This window comes from Schistocerca serialis, chromosome 1 (assembly GCF_023864345.2).
Source record: "Schistocerca serialis cubense isolate TAMUIC-IGC-003099 chromosome 1, iqSchSeri2.2, whole genome shotgun sequence".
Lineage (NCBI taxonomy): Eukaryota > Metazoa > Arthropoda > Insecta > Orthoptera > Acrididae > Schistocerca > Schistocerca serialis.
This window is the reverse complement of record NC_064638.1, coordinates 460,244,815-460,268,860: the sequence shown is the minus strand read 5'-3', so window position 1 is coordinate 460,268,860 and position 24,046 is coordinate 460,244,815. Positions and strand designations below refer to the sequence as shown.

Sequence of the window (24,046 nt, the reverse complement as noted above, 5' to 3'; positions counted from 1 at the left end):
AGCTACACCGCGATGCAGAGCGCCTCTCTTGCAGAGTCTGCCACTTGAGTTTATTAAACATCTCCGTAACGCTATCACGGTTACCAAATAACCCAGTGACGAAACGCGCCGCTCTTCTTTGGATCTTCTCTATCTCCTCCGTCAACCCGACCTGGTACGGATCCCACACTGATGAGCAATACTCAAGTATAGGTCGAACGAGTGTTTTGTAAGCCACCTCCTTTGTTGATGGACTACATTTTCTAAGCACTCTCCCAATGAATCTCAACCTGGTACCCGCCTTACCAACAATTAGTTTTATATGATCATTCCACTTCAAATCGTTCCGTACGCATACTCCCAGATATTTTACAGAAGTAACTGCTACCAGTGTTTGTTCCGCTATCATATAATCATACAATAAAGGATCCTTCTTTCTATGTATTCGCAATACATTACATTTGTCTATGTTAAGGGTCAGTTGCCACTCCCTGCACCAAGTGCCTATCCGCTGCAGATCTTCCTGTATTTCGCTACAATTTTCTAATGCAGCAACTTCTCTGTATACTACAGCATCATCCGCGAAAAGCCGCATGGAACTTCCGACACTATCTACTAAGTCATTTATATATATTGTGAAAAGCAATGGTCCCATAACACTCCCCTGTGGCACGCCAGAGGTTACTTTAACGTCTGTAGACGTCTCTCCATTGATAACAACATGCTGTGTTCTGTTTGCCAAAAACTCCTCAATCCAGCCACACAGCTGGTCTGATATTCCGTAGGCTCTTACTTTGCTTATCAGGCGACAGTGCGGAACTGTATCGAACGCCTTCCGGAAGTCAAGAAAAATAGCATCTACCTGGGAGCCTGTATCTAATATTTTCTGGGTCTCATGAACAAATAAGGCGAGTTGGGTCTCACACGATCGCTGTTTCCGGAATCCATGTTGATTCCTACATAGTAGATTCTGGGTTTCCAGAAATGACATGATACGCGAGCAAAAAACATGTTCTAAAATTCTACAAGAGATCGACGTAAGAGATATAGGTCTATAGTTTTGCGCATCTGCTCGACGACCCTTCTTGAAGACTGGGACTATCTGTGCTCTTTTCCAATCATTTGGAACCCTCCGTTCCTCTAGAGACTTGCGGTACACGGCTGTTAGAAGGGGGGCAAGTTCTTTCGCGTACTCTGTGTAGAATCGAATTGGTATCCCGTCAGGTCCAGTGGACTTTCCTCTATTGAGTGATTCCAGTTGCTTTTCTATTCCTTGGACACTTATTTCGATGTCCCTTTACGCACTATACTTGTCGAAAATCTTGTTGCAGTGTCTTCAATTATATATTAAATGTCAGGAGTGTGTGCGTTAATAGTTACACACTGAGGTTCATGTATTCAGTTTAGCGTGGTAGCGTTTTCTGTAGGAAAACATGAACGAGCTGTCAGTGTAGACAGTGTTTTGGGATTCTAAGGTGATATAGCAGTCTTTGCATTTTTGTGGAACATACCATATTTTTTTCACTTCGAACTATGCAGCAATACTTCATTTAGATACCTTCTTAGATAAGTTCATTCATTAATTTGTTCAGTTTCAAAACTTCGCGAAATTCAGTTATTATTTTGTCGATTGGATCCCCCTCTACAGATTAGACCCTTCAGTTGACTTTCTGCGGAAGGCTAGACTATACATAGTCGAGCAAGACGGGGCAGTGGTTAGCACACTGAACTCTTATTCGGGCGAACGGCGGTTCAAATCCCCATCCAACCTTCGAAATTGTAAGTTTCTGTGATTCCTCTAAATCGATTAAAGTAAATAACGACATGGAGCTTTTGAATGAGCACGGTCGATTTTTTTTCCCCAATCCGAGGTTCTGCTCAGTCTCTAATGACCTCGTCGCCGGCGGAACGATAAACGCTAAACTTGGCCTGCGAGGTCTAGTGACGCTGTTTTTTCCATGTGTGCCGAAGTGTGGTCGCCTTTGGCGATTTTTACTTCTGGAATGACTGGTTGGGAGAGGATTTCACTTTATTTATTGCATATTCAGAGGTACTTGGGGTTCTCATTGGGCCCTTCAGTGCTTTGTAAAGGTGACGTTTACAGAAAATATTAGCCAGTTAGATGCGCAGACGGGCTTTTTGAGGTCGGTAGTCCCTCAATCAGGGTGGTCTTATGGGTTCATAATTATTGTTCTTGACTCCTTGTATTTGTTCATTATTGGGGCTGGGCTTGGCCTGCAGTCGCTAGTCGGGGGACAGATCCTCCACCTCCTCGTCTATTCTTTCGAACAGTTTCGTTGCCTGAGCCTTGACTTTGTCCATCAAGGAGTGTTCACTTGTTTGCCGATGGATTTCATGTGCCATCTAGGGGCACAGAGGCGCCACTTTATACACACTTGAGTGCCTGTAGTCGTAGTATATTGTTGGCGCATGAAGTTCAGCCGTAAAGGAGCGACGGCTGCTTATTGCCTTGTACAATTTCAACTTAGTTGAATGGTTGAGGTTGCAGCTCATGAAGAAGGGCTTCAGGGCCCGAATCATCTTCTTGGTATTCAGTTTCCATTCCTGAACATGTGGTGTGTAAGTCATGCCTTTGTCTAGGATGCTTCCCAGATATTTAACCTGTGTGGCTGGTTCGCGATGCCCAGCTGCATCCTCTATACAGGCCCTTTCTTGCTAAACAGCATCGTCGCTGTTTTGGTGTACTTGAACGTAATCCTGTTCGCCTTTGCCCAGTCTTCCGTGATGTCCAGTTGTCATTGCATCCTCGTTACCTGCTGTTCGTCGTCTGCGTGAAGACTTGCGGTCGCAAGTGTTTAAGATCGTTTGGAAGATCGTTGATATACATGTTGAACATGACGGGTGAGATCACGGACCCGCGGGATACGCCTGCTGTTGTGGGGTCTAGTGACCCGAGAACCGCCGACCTGCACGTCGACAATAGATCCTTCACTTGCAGATGGCCCTCCTCGGTGGCGAGTGGCACCCCGCGCAGAGCCCCCGTCCAGCTGCAGCGTGCCGCGCCATGGTCCGATCCCGCCGTAAGGCACGCCGGCCGGCATTCTGGGAGAAGGCCGCGCCTCCAGGGTCAGCGACCCAGGCCTCCCCGCTGCCCGCGCCGGGAGCGTTGCCCACCTTCTTCCAGGAAGCGTCATCTCTTCCGTCCACCTGTCCTCTCCGCTGAACAAAGCCCCTGCCTATGTACTACGGTCGCGTCACATGTTTCTTTGTGCCCCCCTCCCCCCCTTCCGGAGCTTGCGACAGTGGTTTCCCTCCCTGGTCTTCACCAGCAGTTATCAGACAACTGAGTAAACGTACTTCCACTTACTGACGCTGGGCTTTAACCACCTGCCTTCCGATTGATCTCACAAAATTGTCAATCGACTCTTAACAGATATTAAATACTCGTATCGCTCGCAAATAATGCACAGGGGTACCTTACACAGAGAGCATTCCAGCGCCCCCCCCCCCCCCCCCCCCTCAAGGAGAGCTGCAACACCAAAAATCGTTCTCAGCTTTCGGCAAGATCAATGTAGTGTTTTTATGTGTTTTTTTAGGGGAGGGGGAAATCAAGGTTCTTTATTATTTATGATAATATATAGTCAAATCACCAACAAGTTTTACAACATCACAAACGCCAGATCCTTTACGTCACACGTAAATAGCTTCATGTTGGTCCACTTTTCGACGTCAGCGAGTCCTCAATACGAAAGGCAAAGCACAATAAAAGTAAGACGTACCAATATTCTTATTAAAAACTTCACTGGCATTAAAAGTACGGTATGTAATGTTGTCACAATTATTAAAACTTTCAAGACCACTAATACTCTCAATATCTCCACAACGAACAATAGCCACAGTAAAGCCATCCTACCACGATAAACTTATCATCCTTTATAAGGGAAAAAATCAAAATTCCACCTCAGTAAAAGCCGGCCGGGGTGACCGAGTGGTTCTAGGCGCCACAGTTTGAACCGCACGACCACTGCGGTCGCAGGTTCGAATCCTGCCTCGGGCATGGATGTGTGTGATGTCCTTGGGTTAGTTAAGTTTAAGTAGTTCTAAGTTCTAGGGGACTGATGACCTCAGCAGTTAACTCCCGTAGTGCTCAGAGCCATCCACCTCAGTAATATTGAAATCAGTAATGAGCCCAAGGAGAAAAATGAACTGAAGGCAAAACGTGTTGCTTCTCGTGCTGTCCTTGATGATCCATTTGTTTCTGCAGGTGGTAATTAGAATTTTTCCCTTATAAAGGATGATAAATTTAGTCATGATACTGGACGGCTCACCGTGGCAATCGTTCGCTGTGGAGATATTGAAAGTATTGGTGGCCTTGAAAGTTTTAATAACCGTGACGTCATTACGTACCGTACTTTTAATGTTGGTGAAGTTTTAAAACGAATATTGGCACGTCTTATTTTTATTGTATGATGCATTTTGTGTTGAGGACGTGTGGACGTCGAAAGGCGATAAAGATGAAGGTGTTTATGTGTGGTGTACAAGATCTGGTGTTTCTAAAGTTTTAAAACTTGTTGGTGATTTGACTGTATATTATTGTAAACAAAGGACCCTCATCCCCCCCTCCCCCCCTTCCCAAAAAAAAATACTACACATTGATCTTGCCAAAAACCGAGAAGCGATTCTTGGTATTTTTGCCCTCGGGGGCACACTGGTTGCCCTCGGGGGCACACTGGAATGCTGCCTGACTCGTGGATGTCTAAAGGAGGATCAATAGAGCTATTTATGTGTGGTGTAAATGTCTTGTGTTTCAGAAGTTGTAAAACTTGTTGGTTATTTGACCGTATATTGTCATAAACAAAGAACTCTGATTCCCCCTCACCAAAAAATATTCTACACATTGATGTTGCCAAAAACTGAGAAACGATTCGTGGTGTTGTAGCTCTCGGGGCACACTGGAATGCTCTCTCTGTGTTACGGCACCCCTGTGCATCTCTTTGAATCGCGGCCCACGATATGCGCGTGCGCAACACTGAGGCGTATAGTAGTGTAGTTTGTGCACTTGTGACTTTCTCGAATATCCGGTGGTGAAGTGCCATACTTTGGACGTAGTTTCGACTTTGTTTCCCGGTGAGTGCTAGGTTTTTTATCTGTTACCTATCACGTACTTCAACTCTAGCAATGTTTATTAATGTGAAAAAAATGCTCTATTGCACATTGTGTTACAGTCTGCGCTAAAGTATAGGTCCCCCTACAGCTGGCTTACCAAGTCCCATCACAGGTCGGAGGAAGGCAAAGGCATACCTGCTGAAATAGGGCCGTGCCCACCGTGGTGTTCAAACCGAGCTCCGTCCTGATGGCAGTTTACTGGCTTATGACGTGATAGAAAATATCTGATTTTACTAGTCAATTCAGCGTCGTAGAATTACGTATATCTATCCATGTACAAACCAGATGCAGAAAAAAGTTTAAATTTGTTGACCAGTGTAATCAGTGGAGAAGCTGTCTGTATGTGAAATGTGTCACTACAAAAGAATGTTTATTTAAAAATGAAGGGGACCAATGAAATATAAAAGCTACAAGAAATAATACGAAGAGCAACCCGTACGTCACACGGGACAGGTTAGGTGAAATCTCCTACGAAATAACTAGGCTCTGAAAGGAGGAATGGTGAATAGACGCAAGGATTGCAATATCACACGCTTCGTGTTCACGAACTTGGATTGCTGCCGCGAAGAGCCAAGGTCGTGGATGCGTAAGTGTGTAGCTATGTAGATATTAGCACACGATAGCTTGGATAATCCAAAAATTGGTGACTTAATAGTGATCGGCGTGACTCACAAGTTTTTTACACTGCATTTTTTTTTTAATAGATCATTCTTTCTTCACGCGAAGCGTGCTGTTGGCGTAATGATCTACAGCGGAATCAGGGACTTTCCAGCTCACTACCATATTAGCAGGAGGTGGTCCAATTAGGAATATTTCGGAGGAGATTTCCTGTTCTGTTAATTTACCACACAATCAAAAATTTAGTCACGACATGGAGATGGGAACTATTTTTAATTTAATTCAGGTCATCGTCTTTCAGACAGACACAAAAAGTCTAGTGTATGTGAAAATGTGTTTGATGATGTGTTTACGAGTAAACTCAACTTCCTCGACGTATCCAGTGTATTCGCATCTCTACCGATCGCAAACGACCCGAAGCTGTACAATTCTTATGCCTGAATACAACTTGGTTTTCCAATTTATTGTTATTTTCTAACCCATTTTTATCATGGTCGTCTCTGTTTAGTGCATGCATGACTTCGCCTTAACCCACAAGTCGTCGTCATCGTCACACCAAAGGTGAACTAATGAACTCACATATATTTTTTAAAAATTAATTTCTATTCTCTACGTAGAGCAGGCTGTTCGAGTTATGTCCTATGAGTGTCCTAATTGGGTATATTTGGTAGAGGTTTTTCAGTTCCGGCATTTGCCATACACCGTAAATGAGAGAAAACTCCCGACAACCTTCTTCAGAACCTGGGGATGAGAACTATATTTTACTTAATTGTGGAACAATATGCCCCAGAAAAAAATGGAATGCTAAAGTTTTTTTCTTTATGAATATACGAAGCAAAGTCGACATCTTACCTGAAGTGTGCAGTGTACTAAGTTTTTTTTCTTCGAAATCTTTCCGACTCTCCTAAAGGTAAGGAGTTGACTAATGAGAGAGTGTATGTTGTTTTCAGCTTTTTAAAGTCTCGTATTCTGTCTTCTGAAGGTAGAGCGGGAATGTAGTAGTTTTTTAATGTTTTCCATTGCCTACCCCCTAAAGCTAGACCAGGCTGTTCGAGTAATGAGCCGCTGAAGAGTCAGGAATTTTTCACCCAACTACGACGCAGTCTGGCAGTGGAACAGGGAGCGTGCCAGTTGGGAACATTTGGGAAGGGATTTTCACTTCCAGCTTAGTAAGTGAAGCCTTCGGAGTCTACTGTATGTGAACGTGTCTTTGCTAATGTTTATACTGAGTGTAAAGTCGACGTGTTAAGTAGACCTGACGTGGGAGCGCTCTTTGTTGAACGGATGGCGTATAATTATTTTCAGTGGATGTAATTCACTGCGAGAAACTGCAATGGAACAGTCGACTGTAATAACTTTACGGGTATGAATCTGTTTTCACAAACCAAACATGTACACATGCTTGGAATGGTAATTCCAACAGATTGCATTAGTTTGACTTTCACAGAAAGATTTCGTCAACTGTTACCTGTGCGTTAGGCGGTGCCGCAAATTTCGTCTACTATGCATGAAAGCCATTGAAACACTATAAGCGCTTCATTGTCTCGTTCAAGTTATATGGTGGTGTAGAAGCAGCGCGAAACTGGGTTCGACGGGAATTGGTTTGGAAGTGTGTAGGACGAAGCTAGCATTTGAACGCACAAGGCTGGGCGGGAAATGAAGTAACTCGGGCGAAAGTGGCGCGGTCAAAAGTGAAAGCCGCCGGAGGCCGGCGATGCGTTGTCCTGCGGCCGCTTCCCACAGCCCGCCCGTGCGGCATGGGTGCTGTGCGGCGCGCGCCCAAGCGGCGCAGCCGATCGCCTGGGCGCTACCACTTTCGATACAGATCTTTTAACTGCCTGTGCTTCTTGTGCTAAGAATAGCTACTGTGTGCAGAATGTATGCCTTATATACCGGCTGACATTCCTGCTGGTAAACTTTGCGGGGTATAAAAAGAGGTCGTGCTCAACGAAGCTCTTCTGTTCCTAACGTTTCGTTCAGAACGGTGCTGGACATCTTCAGAGACGTTGCTCCTCCGTTGAATATTGCCGACTGACGGGTCGGACATCTGAGAGCGATATATATTGCAGAAAAAGGGGCGTGATCGAAGGTACACGTGATGAGCAGAGATGATCCTTGGCAAAGATAAAACTTAACCATCGATTCTGGTCTTGTCAGCTACTAGATCGCTTATATACATTGTTAACAGTAACGGTCCTATCACATTTCCTTGGGGTACTCCGGAAATTACCTTTACATCTGTAGATTTTGTTCCATTAAGGTTAATGACATCCAAAGAAATACTTAGCAGCAGTGTAGAAGGAATCAGTGTGGGGGAGGTGTTGACTGTCCACAGGAGGATCGAGAAATAATAGAACTGGATTATCAGATGAGATGGGAGGAAGAAAACAGAAATGGCAAGAGAGCAAAACATGGGAGAAAAAGTAGCGTTATCAAGATTTCCAGATAAGGAGGCGAAACGGCAACACCGCGTCCGAGGCTACTGAATGGCTAATAAGAGAACAACGCAGACGCATAGCAAAGATACCCTTCAGAAATAATCTGTCACGCCTTTTCTGGCACTGTTTAGCGACTCTGCAGAGCGACTGTCCATATGTCGTTAAGTTCCTTGGTCTCTTCTTTCCTATTAGAATTATCCGTATGTTTATATATAACTCAGTGACTTCTGAATCTAGCCGTGGATAATAGTGCGTCGTCCTAGATAACATTCTTGTTTCAGAAAACTTCACTGCGTGACTTCCTGACTGACGAGAATGCTCTGCTACAGCCGATTTGTCTATTTTTCCTAGTTGACAGAGACTTTCGTGGTCCTTTAGCCGTGTATTCAAGCTTCTCTCGGTTGTTCCAGTACAAAGTTTACATAAGATCTCAAGTCACCATCCAAAACAAAAGAGAGATGTCATTAAAAGTCTTGTCGATACAACAGAAAGGATTTGCACGCCGTAATACCTGGACGCCGAAGTAAAACATCTAAAGCAGTCATTCGAGAAAAATAGTTCCTCGGGGAAGAAGTAAACAGAATTCTACAACCAAATACAGGAAGACCGACGGCCAAGTATGAAAACCAACGATGGAAAGGATACAGTTTCTCTCCTTGTAATTAAAAAATTTACTGATCAGATCGGAAATATTTTAGAAAAACACGACGCTAATTCGCATTTTGAACTTCGGTGAAGTTAGAGACCTTCTACCTAAAGTGTTGGTCCCGCGTCCGGCCATCCTGATTTAGGTTTTCCGCGATTTCCCTAAATCGTTCCAGGCAAATGCCGGGATGGATTCTTTCAAAGGGCACGACCGACTTCCTTCCCCGTCCTTCCCTAATCCGATGAGACCGATGACCTCGCTGTCTGGTCTCCTTCCCCAAAACAACCCAACCCTAAAGTGTTGGGGAGAGGAAGTCAATGAGCTCTTAATGACTGGCTCGGCGACTGTGATTTGTTTAAGTAGTCAGCCATCCACATAACAGGTAGTGTGTCATAAAGACGTTATTCCAAACGATTGGAGGATTGTAATAGATACGAACCACATATTTGTGTTGACAATGTCAGACATTTTGAGGAACTCTGTTAATGTGCGTTCCTGGGGAGGAGTCGCAGCCATTTCACTTGCAAGAACAGACATCGTTCAAACCGTAAGATGTTTGACCGCACCTTCGCCACGAGAATCTACGTTAGAGTTCCGTTGCAGTCTTCCTGATGTGCTTACATGCGATTACTTCATGTGGATGTTAACTAATATGTAAAATATGTATATGCAGCGTTTTAAGATAGTCGCGAGTGCTCCACAGAACCGCCATAGATACGAGAGCCGTTGTTCTTGATTACGACCGGCTTGCTGATACCATTGAGTAAGAATATCTATCGAGTGAGCATTCAGATGTGCAGAGCAGAATTTTTGTAGCCAACACGTTCGTGGAAATGTACTGTGTGTTATTTACCTATTAAAAGTATCTGTTACTCCTTTCACGTATTTGGATTTGCATCAAGTAGCAAGCACAATTATTCATCGTTGGTCTTACTAATAACGAATCGTGTAAAAATAGTACAAATAAGTCTAATATTAAAGTTTCACAATGTAAACTACAGCGGATTACCGGAAGTCATGCGACATTTACCCTTTTGTTCTTGGAGAAGTGCGAAGTGTGCTGTACTCACTCCAGAGATATCCCCATTCAATGTGTGATATCGAAGACAGTATGACCAGCATCACTCTGTTCTATACGGTCTAGTCACATTAATGTGATCATCGTCTACTTCAAGGTGCAACAGCCACTCGCAGACAGCACTAGTAGTGGACGGTATATAAAGGGGGTCGGAAAAGGAGGGGGGGGGGGGCAGATACCGAAAACAGTGCGGTCGTTGTCGTAATGCGGGAACGGTGCGATTTATCTGACGCCCCAGACAGCAAACTCGTTGGCTTTCTGGCCAAAAGTTGAAGCATTTCCGAAACGACTAAGTTTGTAAACTGTTCGCATGCCGTCGTACCCCTATGTAGTTGCAAAATGGTGCTATCCAAAATCAGAGCTGAGGCAACTGTAGTGCATCAGGGGCCATAGATGACAGGGGTGAACGACGCCTGACGAGATGCGTACGTGCGAACACACGTGCAACTGTTGAGCAACCGACCGCCCAGAGAACTAAGGAGCCACCCAAAGAGTCTCCTCAACGACCGTTTAGCGGAAGTTGTGTATGGGTCTCCGCAGCGAGCGCCTGGTGCATGCACCGATGCTGACTGCTGTTCAACGGAGTGCTGGAATTTGCACGACAGTACCGCAACTGGACCTCCACTGAGTGGCCTTGTCAGGTTAATCGTGTTTTATGCCCCATCAGGCAGATGGCTGTTGGTGTAATCGGCGTGAAATGTCTGAAAGCGCCGTGCGGTTCTAGGCGCTACAGTCTGGAGCCGAGCGACCGCTACGGTCGCAGGTTCGACTCTTGCCTCGGGCATGGATGTGTGTGATGTCCTTAGGTTAGTTAGGTTTAAGTAGTTCTAAGTTCTAGGGGACTGATGACCTCAGAAGTTAAGTCGCATAGTGCCCAGAGCCATTTTTGTCTGAAAGCAAAACACCCTACAACAATCGTCTGAAAGGACCAGGCCGCAGCAGGGAACGTTATGGTCTGGGGAATGTTTTTTGGCTTTCCCTCTGTGATCTCGTCATTCTGGAATATACAGTGGATCAACACAAGTATGCATCTATCCTTGGGAACCATGTCCACTCCAACATGCCGTTTGTTTTTCCGCGGCGTAATGACATAAGTAAGCAGTACAATGCAACGTGTCACACAGTTAGCAGTGTAACTGCATGGTTGGAAGAGCATCAGGATGAATTTACCGTAGTCCTCTGGCCACTAAACTCCCCGTATTAAAACCCAATCGAGACGCCTTTGGACCGCTACGATCGGGCTGTTCGCGCCACGTATTTTCAACCGGCAAACCTACCGCAACTGGCCGCTGTGCTGGAGTCGTCACGGCTTCACATTGCTATTGGTATCTACCAGCACACCACTGACACTCTTCCTGCACGTGTCACATTAATGTGACTGTACAGTGTATCACATACATGCCATTATTCGTCCTCTGCAGCGTATGTGCAGACGAGCACAGAGGGACGAACACGCTCAGTGCTGTGGGAATGGTACCGCGCCCAGACACATTTACACCGTAATTTCTAAGCTATTGCATCAAAGGACAACTGTTCAGCTATATGAAGTTACTACTCCTCCTGGTACGTTCTTCCGCTCGTGAAAGACACGGTTCGACGCTTATTTTGGGTAGTTGATGAGAAGGTAGGGTTTCTTATGGTCAAGTAGTTTCTCTAAGCAGATTTCATTTAATATTCCTACAAGAATCAGGAGAGTACAGAACTGATTACGAGATAAACATCTGAATAATATAAATTATTGTGTTGGACACCAGAACAGCTCGATGTTTTGTACTCTGTTGGCTACCGTAGATGTTGTCATCGTGTGTAGAATCAGAAATTCAAATAATGAATAATTAATGCTGAAATGCCGCAGAAAGTGACCGTTCGTTTCAAGATCGTATACTAATCTGCATGCACACTCTGCGAACATGTGAAGTGCATGGGCGAAGGTAATTAACGTAGTACCACATGTAGGTATCCTTCCAGTTCCAATCGCGTATAGAGCACGATCGCTAAATGACACTGTGTGCGCTGTAGTTAGTCTGATTTTGTCTTTGCAAATGGTCCAAATGGCTCTGAGCACTATGGGACTTAACTTCTCAGGTCATCAGTCCCCTAGAACCTAGAACTACTTAAACCTAATTAACCTAAGGACATCACACACATCCATGCTTGAGGCAGGATTCGAACCTGCGACCGTAGCGGTCGCGCGGTTCCAGACTGTAGCGCCTAGAACCGCTCGGCCACTGGCCGGCTCGTCTTAGCAGTCCCAGTGGAAAGATAAGTGGTCGATTACCGGTATACTCCCACGCCCGTCGCTTTATGGTTTCTCAGTGTTTATGAGACGATGCTACTAACTCAAGCACTTTCTTCTCTGTGCTTTGACTGTTGATCAGTAGGATTTTACTAATCTCGCCTGTCTGTGAGGGAGGGGTGGGGGATTTATGTGGATCTATAACTAATACGTCTTCTACAGCTATCTGAAGTGAATGGAGAGCCGCAAAGTAAAATGTTTTTAAAAAAGCGTGCGGTGCACTCCACTCACCGCAGTTACTGCCTTTGATGTGTAGTCGAGGAACCTGCAAGACTTGACACAACAAAGCTTATAACTGTTACACAAAGCGTCCCACGGGATATGTTATCAGCTTGCAAGTCTCTTGTCTAATATTCTTTATGTAAGTTTTCAAACTCTGATATAGGGAAGCAGTATTCGAACCGGCTGATTCAATTGATATATATATATATATATATATATATATATATATATATATATATATATACTCCTGGAAATGGAAAAAAGAACACATTGACACCGGTGTGTCAGACCCACCATACTTGCTCCGGACACTGGGAGAGGGCTGTACAAGCAATGATCACACGCACGGCACAGCGGACACACCAGGAACCGCGGTGTTGTCCGTCGAATGGCGCTAGCTGCGCAGCATTTGTGCACCGCCGCCGTCAGTGTCAGCCAGTTTGCCGTGGCATACGGAGCTCCATCGCAGTCTTTAACACTGGTAGCATGCCGCGACAGCGTGGACGTGAACCGTATGTGCAGTTGACGGACTTTGAGCGAGGGCGTATAGTGGGCGTGCGGGAGGCCGGGTGGACGTACCGCCGAATTGCTCAACACGTGGGGCGTGAGGTCTCCACAGTACATCGATGTTGTCGCCAGTGGTCGGCGGAAGGTGCACGTGCCCGTCGACCTGGGACCAGACCGCAGCGACGCACGGATGCACGCCAAGACCGTAGGATCCTACGCAGTGCCGTAGGGGACCGCACCGCCACTTCCCAGCAAATTAGGGACACTGTTGCTCCTGGGGTATCGGCGAGGACCATTCGCAACCGTCTCCATGAAGCTGGGCTACGGTCCCGCACACCGTTAGGCCGTCTTCCGCTCACACCCCAACATCGTGCAGCCCGCCTCCAGTGGTGTCGCGACAGGCGTGAATGGAGGGACGAATGGAGACGTGTCGTCTTCAGCGATGAGAGTCGCTTCTGCCTTGGTGCCAATGATGGTCGTATGCGTGTTTGGCGCCGTGCAGGTGAGCGCCACAATCAGGACTGCATACGACCGAGGCACACAGGGCCAACACCCGGCATCATGGTGTGGGGAGCGATATCCTACACTGGCCGTACACCACTGGTGATCGTCGAGGGGACACTGAATAGTGCACGGTACATCCAAACCGTCATCGAACCCATCGTTCTACCATTCCTAGACCGGCAAGGGAACTTGCTGTTCCAACAGGACAATGCACGTCCGCATGTATCCCGTGCCACCCAACGTGCTCTAGAAGGTGTAAGTCAACTACCCTGGCCAGCAAGATCTCCGGATCTGTCCCCCATTGAGCATGTTTGGGACTGGATGAAGCGTCGTCTCACGCGGTCTGCACGTCCAGCACGAACGCTGGTCCAACTGAGGCGCCAGGTGGAAATGGCATGGCAAGCCGTTCCACAGGACTACATCCAGCATCTCTACGATCGTCTCCATGGGAGAATAGCAGCCTGCATTGCTGCGAAAGGTGGATATACACTGTACTATTGCCGACATTGTGCATGCTCTGTTGCCTGTGTCTATGTGCCTGTGGTTCTGTCAGTGTGATCATGTGATGTATCTGACCCCAGGAATGTGTCAATAAAGTTTCCCCTTCCTGGGACAATGAATTCACGGTGTTCTTATTTCAATTTCCAGGAGTATATATATATATATATATATATATATATATATATATATATATTTTTTTTTTTGCAGCGCTATGTTAGTCTTCAAGAAAAATTCCATAATTACCTATAGAGCATTTACCCGTAACAGCATCGTGTTAAAATAGATTCACGGCTGTCACACTATAGACGAAACTTTAATAAAATTTTCTATGGAAGCCACAAGAAGCAGCGTCCAAGTTCGTACGTATCATAGGTGATAAATGTTCTTTCGGTTTGCGTCTTAGTGCTACTGAAATGGTTGATTGGGTTGGTTTGTGAAAGCTAGCAGCTATGTTCATTACCAGCCTTACTATTGTACCCTCTGGGACCATATATTATTCACTGCTGCACTATTCCTCCTCTAGATTCCATTAAGAAGATATTTCTCACGTACTATGACTTCAGTTACTTAAGCCATCTTCATTCACATGTTATATGAGCATTTCAGTAACGTTCAGTGTATGAGGGTTGAATGAAAAGTAATGCCTCCACCTTCGTTAATTGGGTTTGGATGGGAATATTTTAGTAAATGAAACGCAGAAATAATCCTTAGAATGTGATCTTTAATCACCAATATTCGCTTTTCCACATAATCACCAGCCAATTGGATACATTTCTGCCAAAATGAACAAGTTTTCTGAAGTTGTCACAGAAGAAGTCGACACTCTGTTTCCGCAATGACAGTCTCACAGTTCTCTCAACGTCTTCATCGGAAGCATAATGATGTCGCCGCAGATCGTCTTTCATTATTGGGAACAGAAGGAAGTGAGGCGGTGCTAAATCTGGACTGTATGGTGACTGTACGGTGGTGAGATTCAGTCTCTCAAGTTCTGCTGTGGTGACACGTGAAGTGTTTGGTTTGGCATTGTCATGCTGCAGGAAAATATTTCCCTTTCTGACCCTTATTAGCCGTCGTTTCAGAGTTCGCAGCGTTGTGATGTAAAGCTCTGAATTTATTGTTGTTCCACGATCAAGGAAATCAACATGGATAACACCATCCGCATCCCAGAACACTGTGGCCATGATTTTTCCAGCTGAGGGCTCCGTCTTGAATTTCGTTTTCTGGGCCGAGTCTTTGTGTCGATACTCCATATACTGACGTTTCGTCTCAGGATCGTAACTGTGTACCCACGTTTCGTCTTCTGTCACAATTGAATGGAGAAAGGCGTCCCCTTTATTCTCGTAACGCGAGAGGAGTTCCTAGCAAATTTCAAGTCTGTGCGCTTTCATTTCAGGAGACTGCAGCCAGGGTACGTATCGTGTACGGATCTTCCGATAGCCAAGCAAAGCAATAATGTGACCCACACGTTCTTGTAAAATGCCGATTGTGCTTTCAATTTCTCTCTGAGTGATAACGACTATCGTCTTGAATCAATCTATCAACAGTTTGCTTGAAAAACTCAGTGGTTGAGTCACAGGACGTCCAACTCCTTGTTTGTCACGCATGTCAGATGGTCTCCCTCAGCATCTTTAAACTTACTCACCCAGTGACGCAAAGTACGCGCATCAACACAATCACCATAAACTGCTTTCATTCTCTGCTGAATCTACTTTGGGGTGACACCTTCTGCTGTCAAGAATTCAATGACTGCTCGTTGCTTAAATCGCATTGACCGACCGTCTGCGCAGGGTCGCGTACTTCATACTGTGATAACACTACCGTTCAATGCTAAGGCTTCCCGCCAACTGGAGCTGTTGAGAAGAGGCTACGGAACAAGCCAGTACCTGCCGCATACCAATGCTGCCAACTGTTGAAGAGTTACGAAGGTGGCGGCATTATTTTTCAGTCAACCCTCGTATTAGGATATGAGGAAGTTATGCTGGTATTCTGGAACAGTTTTGTGCAGCATTTCATAGTGAGAATAAATTTCTCGGCAAATACACTGTTCTCTGCGTAATTTGCCTTTGTAGTTTGCGTTTGGACGCCCTTTGAGAACACGTTCCTTCAATCACGGACAAACTCGCTTCCCTTTTCAGTAAGCTACTACGCAGCCTACCCCAGAAATGACTCAAGTAATAATTTGGTTCTCCGTTGTACCAATAAAAATTGAACAGAATAATTAGCGCAGACTTGGAAGGGATCGTATTATGATGTAAAAAGATATCGGTTGAGAAGATCATACACAGATTCCCCTAGAAACTAGACGACAATGTCAGTTCGGTGAATGAGAAACAAAGAGGAAGCCAGTTTTCCTATTTACGCGGATGGGGGTTTAGTTGCAGATTTTATCTCGCCCTCGTCGTCGACGGATTGATATGTCGAATTGAGTATACATCTGTACAACTTATCCTTTTTTATTTTATCACTGTGGAGCGAATGTTTTCTATTTAAATTCATACAATACATAGAACTCCCCCTGGCAGCCATTAATAACTACCGTTGTTCTCGCAACAGTGCGTTCCTCAATGGCAGTTGCTTATTGGTAGTTCAAGAAATTTGATGATATTAGAGAGTTTTCATTTACTATCGCTGGAAACCTACTGTACTGTTCGGTTAATATTAGTACGGAAACCTAACCTCTGCAGCCAGTACGTGCTTTTCTTTGAGTAATCGACTCATTAAAACTAGATTTTCTTGTTTTAACGGCCGGCCGGTGTGGCCGAGCGGTTCTAGGCGCTGCAGTCTGGAACCGCGCGACCGCTACGGTCGCAGGTTCGAATCCTGCATCGGGCATGGATGTGTGTGATGTCCTTAGGTTAGTTAGGTTTAAGTAGTTCTAAGTTCTAGGAGACTGATGACCTCAGCAGTTAAGTCCCATAGTGCTCAGAGCCATCTTGTTTTGACGTGCATTATCTGTTGTATATTTCTACGCCAAACGATATTTGTCACACGACGGAATTCTTCGGCGAGAAATATGCTAGAATAAAAAAAAAATAGATTAACGATGTGCCATCTAGGAAATCTTGAGTATTGATGCTTATCAAAGAAGCGTTATCGTGCTACAGCTCTTTAGCTGTCCGTTTTACAATTTTCAAAGTTAATTCGTCTTCGGCTAGTTCAGATAAATGTCGTATGCAATGATTCTGCTATAGATTTATCTTTAGAACTCGAAAAAGGTGACAGAAAAGACTTTCTCCAACTTGGCATTGAATGGCAAAAGAATGACGATAATCGATTTTCATACATAATTCAGTCAGGAGGGAACACAGGGAAACCACGGAGAACTCGACAGAATTGTAACTACTACTCTCAGTTAGACCAGCTAATTCATGACTCGGCACTTCGTTCGATGTCATCATCTCATTTCGTTATTTAATCTTTTAAACGGGAGAGAATAAGTTACTCAACAGGTTGCTTAAAATGTATGAGCGATGGTAATGATACTGCGTATAAAATTGTGTAGAGTGCGAATTAGGTCAGTTGTTCGTCCGCCTACCTTACTAGTTCAGATGGTTACATTCGTCCTCGTTACGACGGAGGCGTTACCCTGTTCGTTGAACACGCGCATGACATAGCGTGACTCACGGAGCGGGGGTGTTTTAATACCAGCCGGTTCGTTACATGCAACAGGTATAACGCAGTGTGCAGCGTGGCGGCTTTTAAAGGGAAACCAATAGCAGCCCCGTGCTTGCGCCGTATGCATTAATTCAGTGCGTAATAGAAGCGCCCCCTCGTCCTCTTCGCATTACAGTGAGCTGCTCGCGTCCGCCCGCCGCCCCTCAGCACCGCTGCATGGCTTATCCATTCGCAGGCAGACTAGTTGCAGCAGCTTCGCTCCCCAGGGAATCGATTGACCTGCACAGTAACGTGGGTGTTCGTGTCACCGTCCGCTGACGACCTCACGCAGCACTGCGCGTGGCCTTTGATTAAATTTAAACACTCACTTAAGGCAATCGAACTGTCACAGTTCTCTTTCGCCTCTCTCAAATTCTAGTTGAAAATTGATTGAGTACAGTGTTTCTTACTTAGTGAACCTTTGTACGTTCTGATCAACACCTTACGCTATGGAAGAGCGTAGCTTTTCACGTCCGCGACCCAAGTCTGTAAATTCTTCTGCGCGTGTGAACGTAAAATAAAAACTGGAATTTGCCTACGGTGCGGACATGCTTGATCAGCCTAATACTTCTCTAACAAAATTCGAAAACATGCATAACGGAGATACTGTCTTGAAAACACAACGAAAAAATATCAAGTGATACACTGAGTGTACGTGGTTTGTTAAAGGCTTTGTAGATTAACACAGTCATTCTTATGAAATGGCAGATATTTTGTTTGTTCCAAGTATATGTAACTATTTAGGTTTTCGTAAATCTGTTGTGATGCCAGCTGTGAAACGGCTTTTACTTCGTGAAATCTTGGAGAAAGTACTTTGTTTTTCGGTATGTGATAATTAGTTTCTTTTGATGTATAACTGGCGCTTGACCAAGAGGTGTCCTGCTAAAATAAAAGACAGAGAGCATTAGTTGTTGATAAGTGTTACATCGCGCGTGAGAAGATCAGTTTGGGTTCTAGAGAAATATTCAACACGGGAGGCAATACTAATGACACGTCTTATCTTAGCTGACATGTTGAAGAAAAGCAAACCGACGTTTATAGCATTTGTGTAGATTTAGAGAAAGCTTATGACAAAATTGGCTAGACTACACTCCTTGAAATTTTGAGGGTAACTGAGAAAGAAGGAACCAGAATGCTATTCTTAGAGACTAAGCATCTGACTGAAAGGGAAGCAGTAGTTGAGAAGACAGTGAGACAGGGATGTAACATAGCACCACTGTTATCCAATGTATACACCGAGGAAAATATTTGAAGGAAAGGGAATTAAAGTTCGACGAGAAGAAATAAAAACTTTGCGGCTCGTCGGTGCTATTGTAGTTCTGTCAGAGACGTGAAACAGCAGTTTAACGGCATGGACAGTGTCTCTAGAGGACAATATAACATTAACATCACCAAAATTAAAACAAGGATAATGAAATGTAGTCGAATTAAATCTGGACGCTGTATGGGTTAGATTAGGAAATGAGACACTGAAAATAGATTAATTTTTCTATTTGGGTAACAAAATGACTGATGAAGATAACGGCCGAAGTACCGAGGATATAAAATGCAGACTGGTAACAGCAAGAAAATAATTTCTGAAAAAGAGAAATTTGTCAACATCCATTATAAATTTAGGGAGATACGAAGAAGATTGTATGGAATAGGCTAGCGTGAGAAGCTACACTACGCAGATCTGCGGACTGAAGACAACAGTTGTTTACAGTAGCGTCCTGGGTTGAGGGCTATACAGCTCACATGGTAAATCTGAAGCAACGAATGTTTCACTTTATTAATATCTGGCAAGATATGTATGTCGGAGTGGTGTGAGTAGTAAAAAAAAAAGTTCCTAAGTCAACATGATGACTATTTGAACTTTCCGTTTTAGTTGATCCTCAGTAATGGTAAGGCGTAACTATGTTAACACTTGCAGTTCTGTCTGTGAAGTAAAGCCTTTGGCCCTCCAACATTGTAAAAGGGAGCTTCTCTTCAGTCAGATATCTCATTTCTGATTGATCACTTTACGTTAACTTGTAGTCACAGAGGTGACGGGAACTCATCAGATACTCCTAATTTTGTGTTGGATCTTCCTTTGCCCGGCCTACTGCAGCAACTCGACTTAGCATAAACTCAGCAAGTCGTTGGAAGCCCTCTGCAGAAGTATTGAGCCAGGCTGCCTTTGTACCGGCCATAATTGCGAAAGTGTTGTCGGCGCAGAATTTTGTACACGAACTGACCTGTCGATTATGTCCCATAAATGTTCGATAGGTTCCATGTCGGGCAATCTGGGTGGTCAAATTATTCGTCCGAATTGTCCAGCATATTCTTCAAACCAATCGCGAACAGTTGTGACCCAGCAACAATGGCACGTTGTCAACCATAAAAATTCCGTCTTTGTTTGGGAACATGAAGCCCATCAATGGCTACAAATGTTCGTCGGGTAGCCGAACATAACCATTTTCAAACCATTTTCAATCTGCGGGCGGTTCAGTTGGACCTACATCGTTATGGAGTTACCACCAGCTTGCACAGCGCTCTTTTGATAACTTGAGCCCATGGCTTCGTGGGGTCTGCGCCACACTTGAACCCTACCATCAGCTTTTATCAACTGAATTGAGGCTCATCTGACCAGGCCACATTTTCCCAGTCGCATAGGTTTAAACCGATTTGCTCACAATCCCAGGAGAGGCGCTGCAGGCGATGAGCTGTCAGCAAAGGCACTCCCGTCGGTCGTCTGCTGCAATAGGCCTTTAACGCCAGATTTCACCACACAGTCGTACGTCCTACATCGATTTTTGCGGTTATTTAACGCAATGTTGCTTGTTTGTTAGCACTGACAACACTACGCAAACGCCGCTACTCTTGGTTGTTAAGTGAAGACCGTCGACCACTGCGTTGTCCGTCGTGAGAGGCAATGCCCAAAATTCGGTATTCTCAGCGCACTCTTGACGCTGTGGATCTCAGAATATTGAATTCTTTAACGATTTCCGAAATGGAATGCCCCACGCGTTTAGCTCCAACTAGCATTCCGCGTGCAAAGTCTGTTAATACTCATAGTGCTGCCATAATAACGTCGGAAACCGTTTCACATTAATCAGCTGAGTGCAAATGACAACTTCGCCAATGCTCTGTCATTTTATACCTTGTGTACGCTATATATATATATATATATATATATATATATATATATATTCCGTTGAGGCCTGTGAGGATATGTACAATCAGCGTACTTGGACGAGGTGCTCGCGTTCAATTAATCCCGAATGGTTGCAACAGTAGCACCGACTACTTAGGACTTCCTCCTCGGCTCCAGACGGCAGTGAGTCAGTGTTGTGGGAGAGGTGCCCTTTGCTTCCGTGGCCAGGTTCTGGGAACGGTGGAGTTTTTGTCGTGTAGGCTACCGAACACGGCTGCTCCCCAGCCCGTGGCAGAGCGGCGGACCACGTGCGGCATATGCACAGCGGCAGGGGGAAGAGGAACGATTGTGTGCAGTGCGGTGCGGCGCCAGCTGGCCGCCAGATTACGGCGACCCTTCTGGAAGCTTCCTGGCGACTGCCCTCCTCCCTCCCTCCCTCCCTCTCCCAGCAGTCTGTTCAGCCATTGCCTTGGCCCACCCTCGCACGGCTGCTCCAAGTCTGTTCCCCTCCTTAGCAACGTTCAGAGTAAAGAACTCGCCGTACGCGGGCTGATCTTGCGTTTCCCGCCGGACTTCCCACGAAACGTTTCTTTAACAACAAGTAATAATGATCCTACCAGCTGCTTACAGTCGTTTGTCGACCTCTACCAGTTGCTTCATTCGAAGGTAGCGCCTGCCGTCTGATGTAAGCTTTGTTCCCTCCCAGACGGAAGAAGTTAAGAATTCAGCTGCTTTAACCTCCACAGTTGCAGCTTTGAAACTACGTGTAATGAGGTTTAACCGTGTCATCGATTTAACCGCTCGTTGCGTGACTTCCGGGATCGGACATAAAGCATTGATGGGGCTCTGAATATTTCCGGTTTGTATCTCGACAGGAAAACAGAATCAATATTGTCAGGGATTTTCGCCCCCCCTACAAAACTGACCGTGCATATTCGTGGAAGTTTTACCAGGGACGCGCGGGCATTTTAACTGAACGCGAAACGTAGATAGACTACTTGGCGAAGAACAACTGCTAGAGGTAACACTGGCCATTTCCATTTACGTAAACATCTATACTTTGCAAAGTACCCCGAAATGGATGGCAGAGGACATGTCCCATGGTATCAGTTATTAGGGATTCTACCTGCTGGAGGAGGTCACTCTGTTCAAGGTGCATCATTATTTTTGAGCTCAGAATACGTTGTAATGTTCTACAACAAATCTATGTCAAAGATATTGGGCAGTGGTTTTGTGGATTACTTCTACTGCTCTTGTAGTAGACGGTGATACCCGTGCTCGCTTCCAACTAATGGGCACGGTCTTTTGTACGAGAGATCTACGACAGATTATAGTTAAAAGAGGGACTAAGTCAACCGCAAATTCAGTATAGAATCTAATAAGGATTTGATCTGGACATGGAGACGTTCAATTTCAACGATTTTACCTGTTTCCAAACACCGCTGACATTAATACTGTGGATCATTTCAGTGGTATGAGGATTGAATTGTCAATTCTCCTGGGTTTCCCTTTGCAAAGGAACATTTCAAAACAGAATCAAGCATTTTAGATTTTACTTTGCTACCCTCAATTTCAGTCCCTGTCTCATTCGCTAGGGACTGGAGACTAACTTTAGAATTTCTTTGGGTATTGTGAAAGATAGTTTGACACAATTTTGCTACTGCAGTCACTGAAGGCTTCACGCATTGCTCTCTTGACAGCCAAACGCGTTTTATTGTGACGCAGTTATCTCTCGCCATGAATGTAAATAAAACATTGTCGTATTGGTTACTCTTGACACTAAGCAGGTTTACTTTGCTGTTAGTGTGTAGCAGGGACGAAGGAAAGAGGGAAGTGGAATTGACCAGAAAACGTCTTTAACCTGGAAGTTAAGGATGATCTTTTAAGTAATTATTCGGTTCTGTGGTTCCGTTAAATGACGAAAACTTTTCATGATTTTGATGGGAGAGAGAAGTGATGCTTACAAATTTTAGAATCAAACATAATGAGCATTGCCACTGTGTACATCGAGCAACAGTTATTAGTTTTTGTTATTGACAATTGTTGATCGTTTGGACTTTAACTATAAAAACCACTGAGGGCTTGAATGTCACTGTTTAAGATGGCTGACACCTGTCGGGCGAACTGCTTAGATCGCCCTGTCCAAAAATATATTACGGAAACATTTAGCGTTAGCACAGACGGTATGCGAAGAACTGCTCGTTCTTTCTGTATCTTGAGTCGTAATCTGATGAGAGACGCTTGGGGAATCTGGAGTCACACATTTTGAGAGGTTAAAACAACACAGACTGCTTCGAGTGGATAGAATGAGACCACGGTTTCATCCAACAAGATATTGCCTGTTATTAGCTAGCGGGCGGGCCATTATTTGCATCGATATCAACGCCAGAGGTCCTGCCGGAGGTTCGCAGGTAGGTTGGGAGATGACCCCTGCATCTGTGCCACCAACAGTTGGTTCTCGAAGTCTCCCCGGCACACTGCTCCAATTCCCGCACAACAAACGCAGCTTCTTTAGCGGCTGCTATTAACTTTCCCAACCTCCTTGGTCACGAGGGCGCGGCGCTGGTCTCTTGTACTGTTATCCTCACGCAAGTCCCAGCAGCTGCTGTTTCGATGTGTTTTCCTTTGTTTGCCAGTAAGACTGGAAAGAGCGGAAGTGCATTGACCGTTGGCGCCGATCCAAGGTGCCCCTGCGCTGCGGTGACGCTGCGTGTTGTTGGAAGACGCAAATAGAACAGATGCATCCTTTAAAAGACGTGATATATCGGTTATTGTTGACGATTGTGTGATCCTCCTCCATCAGAAACGAGTTTTGGATTTTTATGGAACTGTCGGACCGTACAGTTCGTTAATACTTCTGTATTTGTGGTTGTCGTTCAGTATTACATCAAGAAGTATATATTTCAGATTTATCATCTACAGATGGAGTACATATTTACTTAAGCAATCATATTACGCCATTCTCTAATAGTATTTGAAGAACCGGGGAAGCACATACTATATAATGTATTTCCTCACTGAATCAGGGCCGATTTCTGATTGCCGTTACTTCTTTTAAATGTGTTGTACAAAAGTCACTCTCCCCTGTTTGATAACGAAAAAGGCAACCAGACAACGTATATGAATTTCAGAATTATTAAGTTATAGGTGCATATCAAAAATTACCACGAACTGCAAAAAGAAAACTACTTAATACTGTCGTTTCTCCTAAACTCCAGTAGTTTAGCACTTTTTTAAATACAAATTTAATACACAACCAGCAACGGCACACAGTGGCTGTACAAATGGACCCAATGATGCAAGTATTCGCACATGTGTACCGCCTGTTTGTTCGATGATCAGGAAGATCCCAAAATTTGAT

At 44.8% G+C, this 24,046-nt stretch overlaps 2 protein-coding genes across 2 annotated transcripts in view; both read left to right on the top strand.

The window, feature by feature from the left end:
• Positions 1 to 2,951, top strand: part of LOC126473251 (histone demethylase UTY-like) — a 207,174-nt gene extending 204,223 nt beyond the window's left edge. The window contains exon 5 of the mRNA XM_050100192.1: positions 2,939 to 2,951. Within this exon, the coding sequence (XP_049956149.1) occupies position 2,939 (1 nt within the window). The 3' untranslated portion in view covers positions 2,940 to 2,951. The remainder of the gene's footprint in view (positions 1 to 2,938) is intronic.
• The window catches only part of LOC126473238 (histone demethylase UTY), a 224,612-nt gene that overhangs the window by 95,323 nt on the left and 105,243 nt on the right, over positions 1 to 24,046 (top strand). The window lies entirely within an intron of this gene.